At 40.3% G+C, this 22,202-nt stretch overlaps 2 protein-coding genes across 2 annotated transcripts; both read right to left on the reverse strand.

The window, feature by feature from the left end:
* Window positions 1–132: 132 nt before the first annotated feature.
* Window positions 133–11,001, reverse strand: LOC137296040 (sialin-like). The gene is made up of 11 exons (XM_067827682.1): window positions 10,949–11,001; window positions 8,485–8,693; window positions 7,020–7,253; window positions 6,388–6,475; window positions 5,325–5,417; window positions 4,834–4,961; window positions 4,254–4,403; window positions 3,923–4,055; window positions 3,264–3,414; window positions 2,550–2,640; window positions 133–1,789 (listed from the first exon to the last, which is right to left on the reverse strand). The coding sequence occupies exons 1-11, from the start codon at window positions 10,977–10,979 to the stop codon at window positions 1,601–1,603; spliced, it is 1,497 nt and encodes a 498-aa protein (XP_067683783.1). The 5' UTR covers window positions 10,980–11,001; the 3' UTR covers window positions 133–1,600.
* A 3,646-nt stretch (window positions 11,002–14,647) lies between these two features.
* LOC137295631 (uncharacterized) lies at window positions 14,648–19,358 on the reverse strand. The gene is made up of 5 exons (XM_067827085.1): window positions 19,288–19,358; window positions 16,435–16,634; window positions 15,294–15,422; window positions 14,985–15,050; window positions 14,648–14,754 (listed from the first exon to the last, which is right to left on the reverse strand). Exons 2-5 carry the CDS (start codon window positions 16,613–16,615, stop codon window positions 14,702–14,704), a joined length of 429 nt encoding a protein of 142 aa, XP_067683186.1. The 5' UTR covers window positions 16,616–16,634; window positions 19,288–19,358; the 3' UTR covers window positions 14,648–14,701.
* Window positions 19,359–22,202: the final 2,844 nt, after the last annotated feature.

Raw genomic sequence — 22,202 nt, forward strand, 5'->3', positions numbered from 1 at the left:
GTGAGTGGGTTCCCAGTCCTGAATGTTGTCCACTATATATCATGCGTTAAGTGTGTTCTTAGCCGTTCGGTTATATTTAACAACTGACATACACACATATGTATATCAAATAACTGGAGAAAGGGCACCTGGTATTTTTCACCACGCTTTTTATTACCAATACAGACAAGTTCTTACATATCTTGGTGTTCGATACAAAATAAGCACTGCCATGGGTGTTTAGATATCACGAATTATATGGACTAACAGTATTACAAGTTCATTGTGGTTACTTTAAATAATCACAATCAACAACTGTTCCGATTAAACGTTTTCATATAACTTACAAAATGGTCGACACTAATGTTCAAACACTGGAAAAGACGTGTCTTGTTTTAAGGCTTATGTTTACCATTGCAAGACGTTCATGGAACCACCATACAAGTAGACATGGAATTCAGGCAGCATTGGGACATATTACTTTATTGAAACAGGTGCCAACAGCATAACATCAACAAAACCCTAACCACAATAAGAAGAAACCTTCAGGTAGCATTTAATCCAAGGGAGCCATTACTACCCAAATACAGTGTTAATACTGTATCAAAAATCACTTGTTAAATTGTAATAGTCTATTGTATTGACTATATCCTATGTACGTGTTAATCTTAACGGAACGGTGATGATAACAGGTGATCGAGGAAGGCTCCACAAACAGGCACTTGTCAAAAACACATGCATGGCAAGTCAATTTTAAAGTAATGCTGAAAGGTACATCTCATCTTATGTATAATAACACTGCAGTTGTGACAGATGCTCTAATAAAATCTCACATTGTCCCACAGCAAGCACGACTATGTGTGTCCAGTATAGGACTTTCCATGTGTAAAAGTGTGAGACCTAAAGACTGTTCAAATATTTATAATATTCCCGTGACACCATAGTTCGAATGCATGCAATTGTCTATTTCAATAATTTGTGCGCTGAAATTGAGAAATTACACACTGGGAAAACACGGTTACTCTCCAGTCATGAAATGAATCTATATTACATATTTACAAACGAGCGAGTCTTAAGAACATGCACTGATTCAAAGATACGATAAGCCGTTTCGTTTCACATGTTAGATCAACAAGTTTGTTAAATTTGTCATTTCCGGTTTTCACCTATTTTCGCTGTCGAAGAACTCGTCTTTAAAAGAAATAAAAGTGAAACAATATTTGTAAAAAAACGCCCTCATAAAGATATTTATGACAATGACAGGTTGCTTGAAAAGACTCATTCAGCATTCAGCATTCAGCATTCAGCAGAAGTTTCAAGAGATATGTGAAACAGATACATATTAAAACTACAGGCATATATTCATTCCTAAATCACGAAAGCGTTTGATACCATGGTGACATGGTAAGGTAATGAAGCACTATCGCCACCTGTCGGCATTGAACAAAAGTGAGGTTGACAAGACCAGACTGGTTCTCTGCGTGTGTTGCGCTAGCACTTCACTGAACCTGGCTATGTAACGCCAGTTTTGACGGAACAATGAAGCATACCAAGAGAACGAGGTACGTTCTTACGTAAAACCACTGAACCAGACTTTGCTAGGACAAAAGTTGACAAAGCACTATTGTCCTTGTTTCGAGTCGTCTGCCTCTGTACCGAAATTGACAACGTGGGCAACGGTGGGTTTCTTCTTTGTTTCTTTGGCCCATGGCTGGACTGTCACCCTGAGGAAGGCCAGGTACACGACAAGACTGACCCCACACAGACCCACGATCACCATGAAGCTGTTTCTCCATTCCTCCTGGGTTTTCTGCAATCGGACAAAATAAAATCTAAATTAAGTATGTGCGTGTTTGTTATTTAACCCCTAACTCAGCAATATTCCAGGTATATGATTTGTAAATAATCAAGTCTGGGTCAGCATGTATTCCAGTGACCAACAGGACGAGCATCGATCTACGCAACTGGGAACCGATGATATGTGTGAACCAAGTCAGCGAGCCTGACCATCCGATCCCGTCAGTTACCTCTTACATGCATGGGTTGCTGAAGACAGTTTAAAACCTGGATCTCATGGTCACGGGTTACACAAAATAATTGCATGGGATCTTAGAAACATTTTTGGTTTTGTTTTTCCAGATGTTGTGTGAGTTTGAACATATTTTATTCAGTATCGAAAGAGACTGGGCACAAGTTATTCAGCGTATTAAAGCCAGCTCCCAAGAGTTACATGGACAAAATATATACATTTAATGAACAATAAATATGGGCAAGACATATGGTCTAGATGTTTCCTTTGTTTAAGACATTATGAGAGTAAGTGAATGATATTTTAGTCAAACTTATGTCACCGAAGACTTTAAAACTTAGAATCCCTATGGCACGGAAGGCAGTTGAAAGACAAAAGTATTATTCACGCGCTGGGTGCAAGAGGCAGCTATGGTCTCTTCATACCAAGCGATTGTGGGAAATCGACTTCCAAAGATAACGCTATTAGTAAGTAGGTTTGTAAATCACATTCCCAGGATTCCCAAGCGAATATAAATATTGTATGACTAGAGGCTACCAACATTTGGCGTCATGACACCCGTGACAATAGGCGCCAGAACTCCCGCCACGCCGCTGAGAGAGTTGCCCATGCTGGTGATTGTCCCGGCGAATCTACAAACACAAAACACAGACATCACTTGTATCATAATCTCCTGCTTTCACTAAGCTTTCACCTGGGTTCCATTCCAATATTTTACACGGAGATAATATGCTTTGTGTAATATGTTTATTTCTTGCGGAACGGTGATGATAACAGGTGATCAAGAAAGCTGATCGAATCCTGCTCCACAGAGATTTGTCATAAACACACGCAATGGCAAGTCAGTTTTAAAGTTATGCTGAAAGCTACACCTCGTCTTATGTATATTAACACTGCAGTTGTAATAATGGTTTGGTTAAAGCAATGTTCTAAAAGTACACAAGAAATATTTCATTTGTGTTGATCTAGCTATATTGGTGAAATATTGCTAAAAGCGGAGTAAAACCAAATTCACTAACTCACTCACTATCAAGAATACACTCGTGTAAAGCCAAGCAACTTTACCAAAATATCATCCTTGCCTGGAACGGTCAGTGAACATGGCTAAATCTCATTTTCAGATCAAGGCATAACAATTTCATATACTGTTCATTTGTACATGACAGAAGCATTTTAGTCCATGGGAAAAGCAGCTCTGGCCCGTTCTAATACAGACCTTCCAAAATGCATAGTCAAATGAACTATGTCCACTTACTTTGGCGCTATTTCAACTTCATTGATCTGATAGGCGGACTCAGCGAAAGCCTGCATGCACATCACTGCAGTGAATAGGAAGACAGCAAGAGCACGCTGGTCGGCCGACACGAACCCCAGACATACCAGGAACACGGCCGAACCAACATTCGCTGTCAGGAAACAAGCATAAAAAAACATAGGTTTATACTGTTTATGTTTTGTGAGTGTCCCTATTAAAAAGCTTAGTTCATAATTCATGTTTAAGTCACTTGATAGTGAGCAACATTGTGAAAATGCCCATCTACCTCTTTCAGAAGACCTCTGCATGGTTTGTTTGCCAAGTTTAATCGGTTAGATCATTTAAAAAGCGAAAGTGAGTGGTGACTGGTTCGCTCAACTTCCCAGCGTAGACACAGCGTAGACTTAGATAAAAAGACAACCAAGGGAGGTAATAAATTTATGCATCCAGGGTATAGTGGAGACTTTTTGGAACGTATACCCTGGAGATATCGAGGATGGGGTGCCTGGGACTCCCGAATATCTTTCGAAAAGTTCTTTGTTGTTTAATGCCGCTCAAGATTCCAGCTATAGATTCTATAGACCAGACAACCCAAAGACACTAGGTGTTGGCTGATGTGAACATTGAAAGGTACAGGCGTCCCTGCAAAATGAACTTACAGAGCGTCTGGAAGATCACCCGTGTCCAGTAGACAGAGAGGATCTTCCTCTTCACCAGCAGGTCCGCCAGCAAACCAACCAGGACCGTGCACATTCCCCTCGCCAGGTGTGGGACGGACGATAACACCCCATTCTGCAGAACAAGCGGCATAGAACTAAAGTCATTCACTCACACTCTTACCGACCATGCCCTATACAACCTTCCCTAACGCAATACTTCTAATCCGAATGTATGATGCACCCCCCAGATTTCGTCTTATCGTCCCACCCTCGTCATCAGTTCTCATATGATGCCAAAGCACAATCATGTCCTCCCACGTGACCCGGGTACCTCATATATATTGAGGTGCAGGACTTCATGCATGTAGGTAGGGCCACTTGTGGTCAGACTGTAGTCCACCCAATCGGAGACCATGTGAATCACCAGACAGCCAATCACAGGCTTGGACGTCAGGATTGCTCGCCAAGGGATTGCAACATTCTGAAATACAACCCCCGTCGATCACGCATAATGGCTTGTTTTCGTGAACACCTGGTGTCATCAGTGATGTTCAGTGACCCATGCACGTACGTGTTACCATTAGTTTGCCTGATGTGGATACATGAAACAATTTCAGTGGGTATTCTTGTCTAATATTCTCTCGTTTTATATTTACATTGAAAGAGAAAACGTAATGGCTAAATATTCAATATAACTAACCGTAAACATCGCCACAAATATAAACCTGTATATATATTCTGATAATGGGAGAAGTTAAAATATTCAGAGAGGCAACAATTTCAAAATATCGCCGAAAGGGGAGAGAACTCACAACGACACAGACACTATTAAAACCTGTCACATGTCTTTAGGTATCGTATATGTAGTTGGTTTAACGTACTGGGTCTGAATCTGGAAGAAGGAAACAAACCTCTTCGTATGAGACCTCGATGTTGGCCACGATGTAGTCGCGCTCCCTAGGGGAGATACGGGGGTCGCTGGCTGGGTTGTTGGCGGTAAACAACTGCCACAAAACGAACCAGATGAGTCCACCTGCACCTGTACAATTAAATGCCATCAACTAAGAAACCCCAGCCTGTATGGTTGCTGGGTTAAAGATGACATGTTTCCGCTACGTGAAAGATGTCCGTCGTCATACAATGTATGTCGTCCTTCACCCTGTTTCTGAATGATAGATATGATTTCACTGTGGTGTTTTTACATCAACACTCAGCCCTTTAACGCGTATCTACTCTTGTTGATGAAGTGATATCAAGGGACAACAGGTGACCTCAAGAGACAACAGGTGACCTCAAGAGACAACAGGTGACCTCAAGAGACAACAGGTGATTTCTGGGGACAGCAGATGAGATTTCGAGAAACATATTTTCGAGCATTCAGACATTTACTGCATATGCATACCTGATATGTAAAAGCTGAGCTTCCAGCCGTCCGGCATTGCATTGCAAAGTATTCCAGTGAGGGAGAAGGCTGCAACAGTTCCTATAAACCGTCCTGTTACAAAAAAATGCAGCGTTTGTTAATTCCCCCTTAAATACTGTCCCCAAATATATAGTCTCATTTAAGAAATGGTGGGACAGCTTAGTGGTTAAAGCATCGCTGGTCACGCCAAAGACCCAGTTGTTTCGACTTCCCTTATGTAAACTGTGTGTACCCATTTCTGGGGGAAATTGTAGGAAAACCGTAAAACGCAACCCACTCATTTGTTTATCATGCTATTATATCAACATGTTGGATGCAGGGACAATGAAGTAGAATCAAATTCAAAACTCTACATCCCTGCCTAATTATAAAATTGAGGTAGGCACACTGCCAGTCTGTCTCACTTCTCACACAACGTTACAATTCCAGAAATTAAATATGTGCTTCAAAATATGCCTGGGAATAAAGCGTGAAATGAATGAGGGAATGAATCACTTTTCAGACTAAATTTAATTGGCATCTATTGTAGGAGCGGCAGCATGACCTGGCGTCTGTTCGTCACCAAGAAGTTCCGGGTTCGATTCCGCACTGGTACAATGTGTGAAGTCCATTTCTGGTGTTCTCAGTCGTGATATTGCTGCTAAAAGCGGCGTAAAACCATATTCAGTTGGGCAGTCTGTTGGACTAAACTATGAAACATTCGATATTATCAAGACTTTCAGTGTACATTGTCTCCCTTCACCTATAGAGAGGAACAGTTACACGTAGCCGGATCTACCCAGTTATTTTTATCTGGGAAAAACGTGACGACCCGTGACAAGTCTGGACCAGGTTACGGAAAGTACCTAGTGACGGGACAACACCTGCCTGTTGACAAAGATGGTAAAGGTGCTGATTTTGTTTTTGATACCCACAAATGAGAATTTGTTCCTAGTATTATCTGTAATGCCATCCAAAAACTCATGCGGAGTATCTTGAGTTGGCGGACTTCATGTTTAATATTGTATTTGTGTGATGAGGGAAGTACAGACGACTCACTCACCGCTGGCGCTGATGGTTGTAAGTGTGGCCAGTTCATTCCTGGGGGCCCACTTCCCCCACAAACTCTGGATCCCTGGAAACAAGATCGCCTGGAAGACACGAAGTAGTATAGACGGTAGTTGGGTAATGAATAATGAATAGGGAGATGAAAGTAGTCGTTTTATGGGTGAGGGAAGGATTTCATGGCTTATATGGGGTGGTCCTACTAAAATTCGTCTCAGAGTTACTCCACCTCTGTAAATGTATATGTGAATGGTTTTTTGCAGAAAAGTAGTCGTATAATTAGTCTCAGATGTGGGTGTACTCTTGTTTTCCCTGCAAATTTGCAGGCGATTTTGCTGTGCGATCCCGTGCCCCCATTGTCTATGCTACTCACGCCATCATCATCAACATCTACTACTACTACTACTACTACTACTACTACTACTACTACTACTACTACTACTACTAACTTGAACATGACTACAGTATACCTCGATCTGTACAGCATATGCCTGTTAGAATCAATGAGGCGTCATCATATTCATGTCATATGTCTAGATCGGTAAGTAAGTATTTACCTTCGTGTGGCTGTAATATTGCTGGGTGCAGCATTAAACAACAAACATCTGAGTACAGTTCCTAAGTACCTACCCCGCCAAGGCCAGCGATGAGTCTCAGAGCGTATATGAGCCGGTGTTCCACCGTCAGACAGTAAGGGATGATGATGGTCGCCACGCCAGCGAGCATCAAACCGCCGCCTACGTAGTACCTGATGACGTCATGCTTCAAGTACCAGATACCCAGGAACGTGCTCGAGAAAAAACCCGCGAAAAACATGGCCAGAATGAGAGACTGCTCTGTCTTGTTCCACGGAAGGCCGTCGCTCTGAAATGTAGAAATGCAGAAATGGGCTTCACGCTGCACACATTGTAACCATGAGGGGGAATCGAACTCCGGCCTACGGCGTGAAGAGCGAACGATTATATCACGAGGCAACCCCACCGCCCGGCCCGTTATGATATTATCGTTGTTCGTGATCTGTCCATCTCGTTGTTCGTGATCTGTCCATCTCGCAGATAGTGGTCTGTTCAAGGTGGACTTTCAGTTGTAACATAATGTCAGTACACACAACTACATCAATTCACCTGTTCAGGAACGAGTTAGAATTGGTTTTCAGTAAACTATTCTTGTCGTGAAAAGCAGCTAACGGGATCGGGTGCTAAATTGGTTGCCACTTGTCATCAGGACCAAATTACGTAGATTGATGCTCATACTGTTGAACACTATATTGTCTTGCCCAGCCGAAATATTGCTAAATGTGGCGTTAAATTACAAATTATAAGAAATCTTCACCAAGTAAATAATGCTATTCCGACATATAAAAACCCTCTTTTTCTTTGTTTGTGTTTCAGTGATGTGCCATTTTATTAGAATCGACCTGGGCCCGTATTCTCGAAACGTTCGTAGCCCTAAGAATTCTTAACTTTGATCGTAGCCAATGTGTTAAGAATGGGCTTAAGAAGTTCGTAGGGCTACGAACGTTTCGAGAATAGCACTGCTGGACATTAACGATTCTGGCCTAGGCCGTGGACTGATTCATATTATTGGCACGATCCGGATCAGGCTGTCTCGCTATCAGTGAAGTCCCATAAAGTCGCCTCGTCTGACCAGCATACAGAGCGTATTTGTCACAACAATAACGAGGAATTGGACAACAATGAAAATTTAGTCGACATGGTAGATATTATGGTAGTTGTAAACCAAGTATTGACTAAAAACGATTCCTTTTTGTGAACCCTTATAAAATCATTTTATTGCGTAATACACTTGGCGTCCCGTCAAGCAAGTGAGTTTCTTCAAAACTGCAGAGTACCCCATGGGATAAGTCATGTAACTATGAAGGTTCTAGCGCCTCAGAAGCAGCTTGGGGTATTCGTGATACTGATCACAGGAAAAATAACGTGGTTTCAGTGTCTGGAAACCTAAATGAAAGAAAATGGAAACTTTTCAGTTTCAGGTTCAGGTAGGTTTCCGGACCCTTTTCTATATTTCCAGAAAATGGAGACATGGTGACATGGTGACATGGTGACATGGTGACATGGTATTATTATATCACCTCTTTGTACACAGCCTCTGTTTCATGTGGGAAAGTTGAATTGGAAGGAATTGTTGTGGTGTTGTGCCAAGGAGGTGTTATAATGTCCTCTCCTTTTACCATACAGACAATGGCAATGCCCAGCTGGTCCCGCATGGCGGACACCCAAAACATGGCCCCAAACCCCATGATTGCCAGCGTCCATCTCTTGGGGAACGCCGACCAACAACCTGGAAAGCAAATAATGACAATTGAACAATGTAAAAAAAATGGCACCGTATTTCATGTACGAGATTACTGTATCACAAATATCTTACCAGGAAAGAGATACACAGACATAGCCAGGTCGCTTGAAGGGATAGGTGTACCTTTTCAAATACCTAATCAATTCACGAAACGGGGAAAACAAATGAAAATATAAATGTTTCAACCAACGTTTTTGGTATTAAAACACAATACCATGCTGGTCCAAAGCTGTTTTGAAAGAAAGAAACATCATGTTTCAAGGGCTCAGTGAAATATTATTAAGTCTCCAACAAAGTTCCAAAAGGACGGAAACGAAAAGGACCCAGGAGGAATGTCTAACTCCGTGGATCAGTGTGTAGTCGAATGTCACATGGGGTTATCGCACAATGCAGTACGTTCCAGAACTAATTATAGCACACCACTGTACAATGAATAACACTGGCACATTGTCATTGTCCAGCAAATACCAAACCTTGAACGCTTGAAGCATACTTGGAGGAGTAATTTCTTATTTTGAAGTTGGTTTGTTGAAATGGCGGTCTAAATTTCAAGGTTAATTTCTCTTAAACCCCTTAAATTGTTCATAAGTGAGGAAATATCGTTCATACGTGCGTGAACGTATTCGAGCTGATTTGTGTCGGATCTACTTTCCAGGTTTTCCTGGGATACCCTCGGACCCGCAAATACAAATAAAGCAATTAAAATGATTTGTGTTCATACTCCTTTCATTTTTAAATATCACTTGTTTGTAACAAAATGACAAGTCCCCGCCAGTGCGACCTAATTTTCAAATTTCCCATTTGGTTTCAAGGACCCCCAATACTCTTTCTGCAATTCGTGATGCTAATTTTGAGACCGAACCCGTTTCAAGTCACCCCAATTTCGTCAGCATCACCTCCTCACCAACAAACAAACGAATTTCCAATTACTGAATATTGTTCCTTCTCACAAGAGGTTAATATCTCGCTGTTTGCGGACTGTCTGAAGAGTCTCAAGCAAAAAATCAGTTGTGAAGAATTTCACCAAAGTCTATCTTTTCCTAAAGGAATAACCTTGTGGAGACATACATGATAACAGGTAAGTACTGGTTGAGGCAAAATACCAACCAATCAACGATGACATTGCTGACAGGCGCTTCATGAGCGGGATGGGTTTCAAAGGCGCGGTTGTGATTTTTATTATTAGATTGGTCAAGCGTTTGGCACACATGCCACGTTATGCCACAAGTAAGGCCAAATATAATTATACGTTATGTTCACGCTGGTAATATCACGTTCGTAACATATTTTCGACGGAAAATAATTTGATAAAAACTCGCCACTTATTCTCAGCAGATATATCTAGCAGTTCCATTTCCTTATCAAAACAAAGACCCTGAAATAACAGGAGCGTGACCTATTGGCAGAACCTTGCGTTCTAGGTCCTCGCCTGCAAATGGAGACAACTGCTCCCTGCCCCGAACTGGTACCTCAATTGTCAGAAATTTGGGCAATCTCTCCCATTCACGAAATGAACCTGAACTCTCTCTAACTCTCTCTTTACACACTGCTGACCCTAATTATTCACTGGCAAATGCATTGGGGGAAGGACTGATTCAAAGCGAGCCTTCATCACAAAGACTAGCACTCCTACGACAAGGTCTACAAGCGTGATCTAACGAACACCCAGAATGATCTTCAGAGGCAGCTGGAAGGTAACTTGACGGTTTGTCTACAAACTCAACGAATCAGGATTTGAAGTGTATGAGCGAGAACTAGAAGAGAGTAAACTTTACTTTCCTTTTCTTTGTAGATTTGAACTTGAGTTGTTTGGTCGAGGTTACAATATTCATGTTTCAAGAGAAGTACTGTAGACATGTGGATGGCTTTTCAAAATATGAAATTCCTGTGCAGACCTTAACCGCACGTCACGCCGAAGGCCCAGGTTCGATTCCCAATATGGGTACATGTGGAGACCATTTCTGATTAGCTGACCCACACCTTACCAAGGGAAGCATCGTTCAGGATCAGTTTACAATCTGTATAGAGGCTATTACTGAAGGGGCGTTGTGAAGGGACCGGGGTGTTGACTCAACATGGATTTCTTTGTACACAGATGGTAGCGACGATGTGACGTCGTCTTCACAAAGTTAATCCAGGTTTATGTATTAAACAAAAATACAGTTATGAGAAAAAACGGAACAGAATGAAAATGAAAAATATACGTAGAAAATGTATGTATAAACGATATTTCAACTCACATTTTCGTTGCTCGACAACATCCGGCGCCATATTGGTTCGTCGTCAGCAACTTCTGGAAACTGTGGCTGTAGATGCAGCTCACGTCCCGGCAGGAGCAGACCGCGAGTGTTACATTCAAATTGCGTCCACGTATGTGTTTGTTGCAATGAATGCATGTTCAGAATAAGATATGATAAGGACCGCAGACCAAATTTTGCGATATTTTGAAATATTTTTGCTCATTTGTTTATGTCTAGCAACCACCGAGAAGTAAAGAAATGATGTTTCTTTGACAAAAATGTACGTGTTTTTGCCCAAAGAGGTTTCGTAACCGAAACCGCTCATGTGAGCTATTTTTGCATTTTCACAAACCATTTGGGCCAGTCAACTGCATCAAGGAAATATAAGGTTTCATGTTGAAAACTGTTCCAGTCTATTGAGCAGATATTGATGCAGATTTTCCCCAAGTTTCCTTTGAAAATATCCATAACTTTGAAAGCTACTGGCATGTGTCTGAGTCATGAATCAAAAACGGAAACAATATATAGCCACAAAATCATTTACATTATGAGATATTATTATTTGCTAACCAGTTGTGAACATAGTATGACTAATTACTGTGAATATCAATTCAGAATAAGGTTTCTTTTTTTCATGTCTATTTGTGTATATTCAATAAAAAGTACAATTTTTACCATGATGATTGTACCAAGGTTTTTGAGTAAAATCTACGTCTCAAAAATCCTCTGTACTATTGTTTAAATTTCAAAATGAAATTATTTTAATAAAGACACCCATTTAATTCTTGAAAATCATTCCTAAAGATAAGAAAAGGTAAAGGTATTTAAAAAAACATAACTATACACGTCAACAACTCTCTTGAATGCAGTAAAAAGTTTATATGATTGTTGAAATCTGAATATATTACATGATTTGACAGGTTTGTTCAGGGTACACCTGAAATGAAACCCCAAACAAAGAGAATCATGCACATAATATATGACATTTCCAGTCTCTTCATTGTCTAACGTTTCAGTTTCAGCACCTGCCCTGGGTGTTTCCCATCGGTTTCAGCACCTTCCCTGGGTGTTTCCCATCGGTTTCAGAAATATTTTCAGAAAATGTTTGAGTGTACAATGACACCGCTAGGCAAGGCAGTGGCAATCACATCAGCACCAAGACCCAATTAAGACATGAAGAATCGTGAATTTTATCTCCATTCATTGTGGCTTTGTGCTATTCTTCAAACCCTAGTGATTTCATTGTTTAGTAAATGGATGGGCTTTTGATTCCCCTTTCAAATTGTCTAGCTACACATATCATAAGGAGTCATAACAATTTTTCTGTAAAATTATTTGATTACCTAGTAGGTGCCACGAGTTTACCAGCCACTACGACTACGTGGAGAGGAGTCATATTACATACTTTAAACATGAGGCACATGTATCATGTGTTGCACATTATCTCAAACAGACAGCCCATTTCTCATAACTTTTTCATTTTACTACCAAATATGTAATTTTCAACTCCAAACTGGAGTTTTAAACCTTTCAGGAGATGGAAACAGTTTAATTCTTTGAGCATGCATTTACATTTAAATGTATCTTTTATGATCGTGAATGGGTCATCATAGACGGTCATGAAATATTTTCATATAAATCTTCCACAGTATTTTCTTCCAGACTCGGGACTCTCCAGCCCTTGTAGCAGGAATCTCTAAAACACAACAACTTTAATACAATACATAACAGATTCCATTTGCAGGCATCTTGTGTTTTTCAAGACAACAGATGATGAGTAGCAGTTTAAATTTAAAAGATTTACAAAAGCAATTACAGGGATAACAGGGTGTTACCTATGAATACTTGGGTGTGGTGGCTTGCTTGTCCCGGCATCAACTGAACATAATAAACTGCATCGTCAGTATAAACCTAAAATGTAATCAATTTCACTTTTGTCATTACAAAACATGTTTCAGAAGAATTATTAAAGAGATACACAGCATTTACACCATCCATGATTCTGATGTTCTATCTAACACACAGTTTTATGTTTACATTAGAACTGAGGGCGCACAAACCGAAACATTCGTCTTGTGAATTTCAGAAAATGACCTTCTTTTCAACCGATCTGAATTTTCTCGTAACAACTTTCATAATTTTCACAAACAACTGTGGTTACACTGCATTCCAATTCCTTGTTTCATAAAAATGATATTTACGAATGAATTTAAACTTCAATAACACGGTATTTCTATATTATATGTCGAGGTTTAGGCAGCAAGCCTTAAGTAAGAAATCACAGACTACCTCTTTTTGATGAGGTCGTAAAATGATTCACAATGCATCGGGCTCACTGGTTACACCCACAGGCCCCCGTGTCATTGCGAGGATTATAGATTATATTTTAGAAAATATAAAGAAATGGGCTGACTCCCGACTTGAAACCATTCACCGTACAATATATGTAGACATGTTGTACTGTGAAGGGTTTAAAGTCGGGGGTCATCTAGAACTTTACATATTTTTAAAAAGAATCTTTAATCCTCGCAATGACACAAGGGTCTGTGGTTACACCTGTTATGTGTGTTTCGTCATATTCAGTGAAGTTCTGTGACTCACAATGAGGGTAATATACTATCAGTAACGTACCAGACCGCCAAAGTTTTCTCTAGCTTCGATCAGAGCCTCGTTTTGGGATTTCCACGATTTCCAGGTTTCCGTATATCAGAACTCGCAGCACGACAGAGCACGTTGTGCGACGTGCTTGCAAGGATGAGAAGGAGTGTAGTTGCAATATACACGTGATTAGACACATCAAATGATACTGATTAATATCTGTGTATCCGGTTAAATGAGTTAGTCGTTTCCGGAGCACAACTCGTGAAGTTCTTCTTTCAGCTAAACCTAGCAGATATGTGAGGCAGATCCCTTTTGCTGTTTACCGATTCTTGTCATTTTCAGTTTTCTCAGTTTCCATGGAAACAGTTCGGAGTCTCAAAAAGGAGGGGTGACCTTCTTTTCCGGAGAGCAACTCGAAAACCGTTCAATGTCTTTCAACAGAACCTGGTAGATATATGAAACAAAACCTACAGTGGTGCCTTTTGTTTTTTGTCTTTCGCATTTTTCTTGGTTTCCGTGGAAACGATTTGGACGTGGTGGGATGGTGGCCTTGGTTTCCGGAGGGCAACTCGAAAACTGTTCAAAATCTTTCAATAGAACTTTGCTATATACAGATTTTTGGCCATTATATTTTTCATCATTTCCATGGAAATATTTTGGACCATCAAGATCGACTCTAAGTAACGTTCAGATAATTTGTTGTTTCATACATGTGAGGGTCGGGGGATATGTCGTTTTCTCACGAGTCTTGTATAGATACTCGAACTTGCTGAACTCTGGCTTGACAACGGTATGATAAGTCGTGCCTATACGTCGCACATCTTCATCAACTTCTAAAATGCTAATCAGACAGATGACGACTCAACAATCAACACGAGAAGACAATCCTTTCATAGCACTTGCCTGTGACGGGCGTATAGTTAAAAACCTAGGTTAAATGGTAAGGCAACAGAATACCGGATACCTTCCGCCATCTTTGAAAGCAACCGAGTTTACTTTTGGTTAGGGTTAGGGTGACGTGACACTTAATAATATGGCTGGTATGGATCTACTAATCTGTAGGTGTACCGAGTACATGAAGAGGACAAAAACATTAAATATTTGCTATAATGATTTATTTAAATCATTGAATCAACAAGCAGATCTTTAGCTTCATTCTGCGTCCTCGTCCATTGCATCACTGTACCTTTCCACCAATGCTGGATCTGAAAGGAGGCAATACCAATTAACGCATCCAGTTTCTCTGTTCAGAAAATAGATCGAATCCATAATTGTGAATTTGATGGTTGTTTGGCTCCGAGGCCGCTGAGTCACATTCTTTCCGATCCGTTAACCACTCCCTTGCTAACCACCAACCTTTCTCCCCTCGCCCATTTTCCTGTAATTCTCAACAAATCTTTTACTCTAATCGGATCAAATTTCAGTTTCCTATTACCTGCGTCTATGGTCATGAAGTCGTCGATGCTTCTCGAGAACTCCTCCAGACTCACATCCGAGTCTCCTGAAAATGTGATTTGTCAAAATGCACGGCGTGATTTTATCAATTAACGTCCACAATATGTTGTTTAAGTAGACATTTCTTTAAGTCTTAAAAATGGCTTGGCAATAGCATGAATTGTAAAGCAGGTGATTTGCATTCATGACGTGATACGGATATTCTCAATGCACAGCAAAACTAGACATTTATTTAAGTCTCATAAAAGGCTTGAAAAAGAGAGTGAAATTAGATATAGCATTTTCTTACCATTTTCATCAGCGAGTGAAAGTAGATCCTCGGCCGCCCGTCTCTCCATCAGTCTCTCAGCTTCTGATTGGTCAATGTTGCCATCCTTGTTCTTATCAAGATCGTCAATGCTACGTTTACCAAAGGCTCCTGTAATGAAAGAATGTCACTTGTCAAGGGTATACCGAGTCACCGCCTCGTGTGATGTTCAATTCATCTGACAAATAGTTATACTTTGTTCTCTTCGATGTAACTAAATCATCATTCCTTGGTCGGACGATGGTTACATAATAGTTGTGCCCCCTTTTCGCCTCAAGATCAAAGGAATATGACCGGCTTACAGGTAAGTGCTGGGAACATAACAACACGCGACCTTTTGACGTTGTTTCATCTAGATATCATTACGCGACTTCTACTGGTAAAATCCAAGATATATATCCATCACATTTGTACAAGGACATTTGATTACATATAAATAGCCCCTTCACTTTTTTGTAAAATATAATAAAATACATAGTATTCGGGGTTGTCACCCTGCTTCAAATGTATTCCTATACTGAGTGTGTGGTTAAAGCGTTCGCCCGTCCCGTCAAAGACTCGGGTTCGATTCCCCACGAGGCTACAGTGTGTAACGTCCAGACCATTTCTGGTGTGCCCCGCCGTGATATTGCTGCAATGTTGCTAAACACGCCTAAAAAACCAACTCACTCACTACGGTATTCACAGTGTCAAGATGGGGGAAATCAAAATTGCTGTTGGCATAGAGTGCGGTGTGGGCCTGAAACTGATCAATCTCCACACACCGATACTGGATATTATCATCGACGTTCAACAGTGCTCTAAGGGCAAAACAAGACTCTCTATGTTTGTGGAATAGTGAAAACATATCCAAAGTTTCCTAAAAAAGGTACCTTTATATTTTGTCTTGTGGATAATGTTTTCTTTAAATGGTCTTGTTCAGTTTTATCTGTAAGAAGTATATGCACGTGCTAAAATGGACAATACACCAAATGTATCGATTGTTTGCAAAACGTAGTTTTGGAATGAACACAGAATACATTCATCGTACTGTTATCTTCTTGTAACACTTTCTATTACAACAAATGTAACTAGACTCTAAGTAATGACAAACAAAAATCGGAGCATTTATTCCTGCACTCACCGATTACTGTGTGGATAACGGCTTTATTGTTCCTGTAAAATCTGTAAACGCGTGCTACACGACGAAAAAGTCGACGGCCCCTGAATCTGATCCACCTTCTTCTTCTTCTTCTCCTTCTCCAAGCGTCCGACTCCGGCAACAGCACCACGGCCACAAGCAGGAGGACAAGGAACAGACGCATCCTGGTCAGTTGATATTATCTGTGTGACACAAAGATCATTCTGCATACAAACACAAACACCAGTGCAACTAACTACTGACATTTTATTGTTTTTGTCTGTCACGTGTGTCGTTTGAAAACAAAAATATCATATCAAACCTTTTATAAATTGTGCCTACAATACAAAATGAGAATTTTGGTCCTTTGAAACACCGTGATACATATTTTTCAGTTTATCAATTACGGAAGACATCACTTGTCACTTTACCGAGTGCTATAAAGTGGGTGTGTTGGTTGTGCCAATGCCACGTGCACAAGCATGCTCTACCAAGACCACTTTGAAGTGAACAAAAGTTCATAATAGCCCATATGACAATATCATTCATAATTCAAGTCCACATGACAATATCCTTCACAATTCACTGTTCACAGTTCTGCATCCCGTAGGAAGTTCCCTAGCATGCCTTTTTAGGCAAAGCAATAACTGAAAATGACTTGTAATTAAGATAAATCGTAATTGCCGTCATCGTCACACAGCAAAAAATAGTAACAAATTAGGTGCTCTTAAAAAGATAAGATTGCAAGCAAGATTTGAAACCTGTAAATCCTATTCACAGTGTTATTTAGAGATTGCCAGGAAATCAAATATGGGATATTTCCTCGGAAAGCTGAATTTCAAACATTGCATAAACGTGGTGATGAGTATCTGGGATGTTTCTCCAGAGTTCATCAACGATCACTCCGATAGCCTATAGGTTTGTAACGTGTTTTGTGAAAACGAACTTCACACCATTTTGGATTGCAAGCTACGTTTCACGTAGTGTTATACGTAGCGTGAAGTACCCCCTTTGCCAGTTTGGCCTAAGCCCTCTCCTGGACAGTATTGCCAGGTTCTTCCTAGTCCCGGCCAGGCTTTCCCCTCGAAGAACCGGCCTTGGCCAGTTCTCTTCATCTTTCGATTCCAGATTCCAGCCATGGCCAGTTCCTCCCCTCTTTTAACTACAACCAAGGCTGGTTGTATACCCACCCTTTTGACTACAACCAAGGTCAGTTCTCCCCCTCTTTTGATTCCAACCAAGGCATGTTCTTCCCCTCTTTTGACTACAACCCAAGCTGATTCCTCCCAAAACAACGAGAGAATGAAATATATTACCACCATTACTTCTGCTATCTATCTCTGTTGGCAATAATGGCGTAATAATTGAATAACTTATATGCAAAATATGTGACCGTTTATAAGTGCATTATTCAGAGTATGAAATGCATGTAGATTCATAAAAAAACAGTCTGCTCACTTATTCAAATGTGTACATGTTATGATGTTACATAACAAGACGATAGTTAAATCTGGTTAAAACGGATTTAGGTTCTCTGTGAACCAGCTTGCCAGTTGAAGGTGTCCGGTGCCACACAGGTTACCAGACACCTGTCACATCACATATATCGAACTCATCGCCGATGTACACACCTGAAATCCTCATATATTTTACATTATTAATACTATCAGATTGTGGCCCATTGTTCTCCAGTTTGGAGAGATTCATTACTGTATCCGTTTGAATAATGGAATTGAAGATAGATAAAATACAATTTGGTACACTGGACAGACCAATGTATTTCTGTTTTGCGTGACGCACGCCATCACTGACACAATATCAAAAACAAGGGCGGAGCTTTTTCAGTGTAGGTAAACTTAGTCTCAGTGTATTTCGTTACACTCCACCACTGAGTCTAACAAAACCTAGTAGAAGGTCGCGTCAGGTAACCTTTGAGCTACTTATAACCCTCCAATCAAACGCGAGACAGTTGAATAGCCTGAACCAATCAAACAACGGCTACTATTTAGGGATCGGAGGGACTTTTAAAATATTCAGGTTACCGACACAGATCTCTCCACAAACAAAAATCAGCATATAACACAGTTATTTGACCAGCTGTATATACGCTTTGGGGGTTTTGTTCACATGGTTACCATTAGCTAATATTTCCGCAAGATGATATCCTTGAATATTGCCAAAAACACTATTTTCAACGACTGTTTACTCACCGTTGTCATGGTTGTAACGTGCGCCGTGCGCATCACTCGGAAGGGATCGTACACTAAAATAACATTCGGAATCGTTCGGGTACGAACCTTTTCGAGATAAAAAGTTCAAAAGGTATGTGCGAATGTGCACTTTCGTGATTTGGAAAGCTGTGTTCTGATTGGTCAATCTCAAAGGTTACCTGACGCGACCTCCCATAAGGTTTTGTTAGACTCAGTGGTGGAGTGTAACGAAAAGAACTGAGGATAAGTTTACTTAGACTGGGAGCTCTTTCTAACAGTTTCTTTCGGTTAGAGTGTAAACAGCGTACACACTCATGCAAACAAGACAGTATATAGAATTTCAAAAAATACTAACATTATATATTATTGTTTTTAACGCTATACTCAACACTATTTAAGCTATTTGGCGGCGGTCTGTAAGTAATGAGCATCGCTCTACGCAGTTGATTTTGTGTTTGAATAACTGTTATCATTAAAAACAAATATGCAGTCCAAATTTGTATGCAGTTTGTAAGTTTAGTCCTAGTTAACATAGCTTTTCCAACAAACAGATTCTGGTTAACACTTTACAATTTTCATATGTATTTAAGACATTCTGCCTGCATCAGCACATTAATGAAAACAATATGACAAAACTGTTACTCACCCAAAGCAAATGACAGATGAACAAGTATGTGCAGATTAGTGGTATGCGGGTTCTTTTTATACACATTTACCCGCGAATGGTGTGAAGTAAAACAGGACACACACCCAAAATGATGATATCTCAGGTACAGAAAAACGTTCTCTGATTGGTGGAATTGTTGGGTATCTCTGACATCACTGAACAGCTGGGATAGGTGTGTTACAACTTGTTTTTGATGTATCACCCATAAGGGTGTGGTAAGGGTTGTAGTGTAATAGCGTATTATGTTAGACAACACCTAACACTACATTACTAGATATTGATCTGACATCCTGTACGGGTGATACTTTCATCACAGCTAACGTTCTGTTCTACTCATTCGATAGCAACAGGTGTACTCGGGTGCATACTTTTTTACTGCAAGAATGATAATGATTCTGATCGACGGGTTGAATACATCAGGTCTTGAAAGTGAAACTGAGTGCTTTCAGTTTGCTTCCCACTTCCCTATCGCCTTCTTAAACTAAGTTACCAATATGAAATATCGACTTCCATTGAATGTTGAAAGACTGACCACACTTTGTCAGTAGGTGCCCTTCCTTGGCACAAACAACATGTCACGGTTTGTCGGCATACCTGTGGCTTAGACTTTGAGGTCCATCCATGGTGCGACTCTGAACATGCCCCACGCCCGTTCTCACTAATGAGGTGCAATTGATGTCGTCAGCCGTTTGTTCAAAATCCAAGAAATATTGTGCCCAGTATTCGCATTAATCACAAACTCATATGTTCTCCCTACCCATTAAACACTGTTTCAGGTCTTGCGTTCTTATATTGGCAATGCAGGAAAAGTCAAAGCTGGCAAAACGATACCAACGTTACTGTCGCCATGTCAGAGACGATTCACTAAAGTTAATACTTTCATTTCGAAAGTGCAGTTTTGGGTGTCAGATTAAGTTTAAGAGCAATAGACTTACAGGAATATACTTATTACGGAGCATTCAAGTGAGAATAAGGAGGCTAACCATCCAAATCGGCCGAATAGTTGGTGTTCAGACGTTGTCGCCAAACTTTGGATACATGCGTTGTGTCTTTCTAAATGACAGCGCAGCAACGTACCTCTCTGGCTTGAGGTAAGTATAATATCAGTGATTTAATTTCAAAATATTTACCAATTTGATTACGGCAGGTTTTCATCATAAGTATAGTTCAATATTGGAAAAAATACTTTTCAACGCCATAAACAAGAAATGAAGCAATACATACGTTACCATGCCAATAGTTACTTCATTTTTATACCACTCATGCAAAACATTATACCAACAACACGTATCATACACACGTTACTCAGTGGTTTCCAACTACAAGTGAAAGTGAAAGTAGAGCAGAAATTCAGACAGAAAATCCGTAAAGGCAGAAAGCATGATCAGGAACGATCGAGGATACAGTCCTGTTGTGTTCCTTTTGCCAAATTTATGATGGTAAATATTGATTGCCTGATATTATCTTTCTGTAGGACTGGAAACAATAAAGGAAGGAAAGACAGAATCTTGTAATCCCGAAGAAAGGATGCTGATGTATTTTAATTGATGTTTTAGGTCAGAAAAAGTATTACTCTTCATGATAAAAATCTTATTTGAAACAAATGAAAGTTGGGCGACATACGTTAAGGTTACTGTTTGTACTACAGAAAGTGACTGGTCATTTATGCCCATGCAACTGGCTACCGATCAGTTATTTTGGTACTCTACACTGTTAAAAACAAATCTCAGTAATACTGTTTAGAAGTCTGATGGCATAGACATTGGTAAAGGTTTGAGCAGACGTGTGTTCCTAAATCGCCAAAGCCTGGAATTTTTGGTAGGTTACTCAAATAATTCATCACATTGTCATTTAATTCTCAACTCAGGAAAACAAGTCACGTATGTATCAAGTGATAGGCAACTCTGCGAAATGCATGCTACACCTTCGCCGTCTTGTAGAGATGTGTTTGGTCAATCTAGACAGTATAAGTTAGGTCAGTGCTGGCTTTAACATGTCGACCTGGGGCCCGTTTCACAAAACTCTCGTAAGCCTAAGGTCTCGTAAGTTTTCTCGTATCATTCCTGCTTCCTATGTTACAGTATAGGAGGTACGAATGCTACGAGAAAAGTTACGAGACCTTAGGCTTACGAGAGTTTTGTGAAACGGGGCCCTGTGCTGGTGTTAATGGGAGACCTCCTGAATCGGGTGATCAGGCTTGGTTGGAAGTGTGTCGTTTCCCCAAGCCCGTAGGACGCCTCCCTTAGTGTGAATCACGGGCTTGTCTATACACATGTATTCCGCCATATTGAAACATTACTGAGTTCGGAAAGTGCAAAAGGAATATATAGTTTACCTTTAAGTCACATAATCCGTCACGGTCGGAGACTGACAAGCCTAGAATATCTGCCTGAACAGATTATATTGGGGGCAAGAGGCAAACTAGCACAGACAAATATTTGAATGCCTAATGAAGATATATCATGACACCAGGCGATCGTTCAGGAGGGTAGACATATCCAGCCTTAACAGCTGTACCCTCGTTCGTGTATATTCCTTTAGAAAGTAAGCGTTGGTTTTGTTTCCTGATGCTAAGCAGTAATACGCGGGTTGCAGAACAAACACCTAAATAATTCACTTTGGTTTGGTTTTGTTTGTTTTGTTTTGTTTTGTTTTTGTGTGTGTGTGTGTGTGTTTTTTTGGTTTTTTTTGTTTTGTTTTGTTTTTCAAAAAAGAGAGCCAGCTAGCCCTAAAGGCGTAAGTAAGGCGTTAAGGAGGCGGGTGTATCAATACTAAATACTTGCTACATTAAGGCATTTAGAGTTTTTTTTATTCAAACGTTTCAAGGTTATTGCACACGACTGTCATACAACATGGTTAGGCAGCTGTTTCTGTGCTGGCCATTAGATTCTTGA

The sequence above is a fragment of the Haliotis asinina genome, chromosome 9, assembly GCF_037392515.1.
Source record: "Haliotis asinina isolate JCU_RB_2024 chromosome 9, JCU_Hal_asi_v2, whole genome shotgun sequence".
NCBI classification, from domain to species: domain Eukaryota; kingdom Metazoa; phylum Mollusca; class Gastropoda; order Lepetellida; family Haliotidae; genus Haliotis; species Haliotis asinina.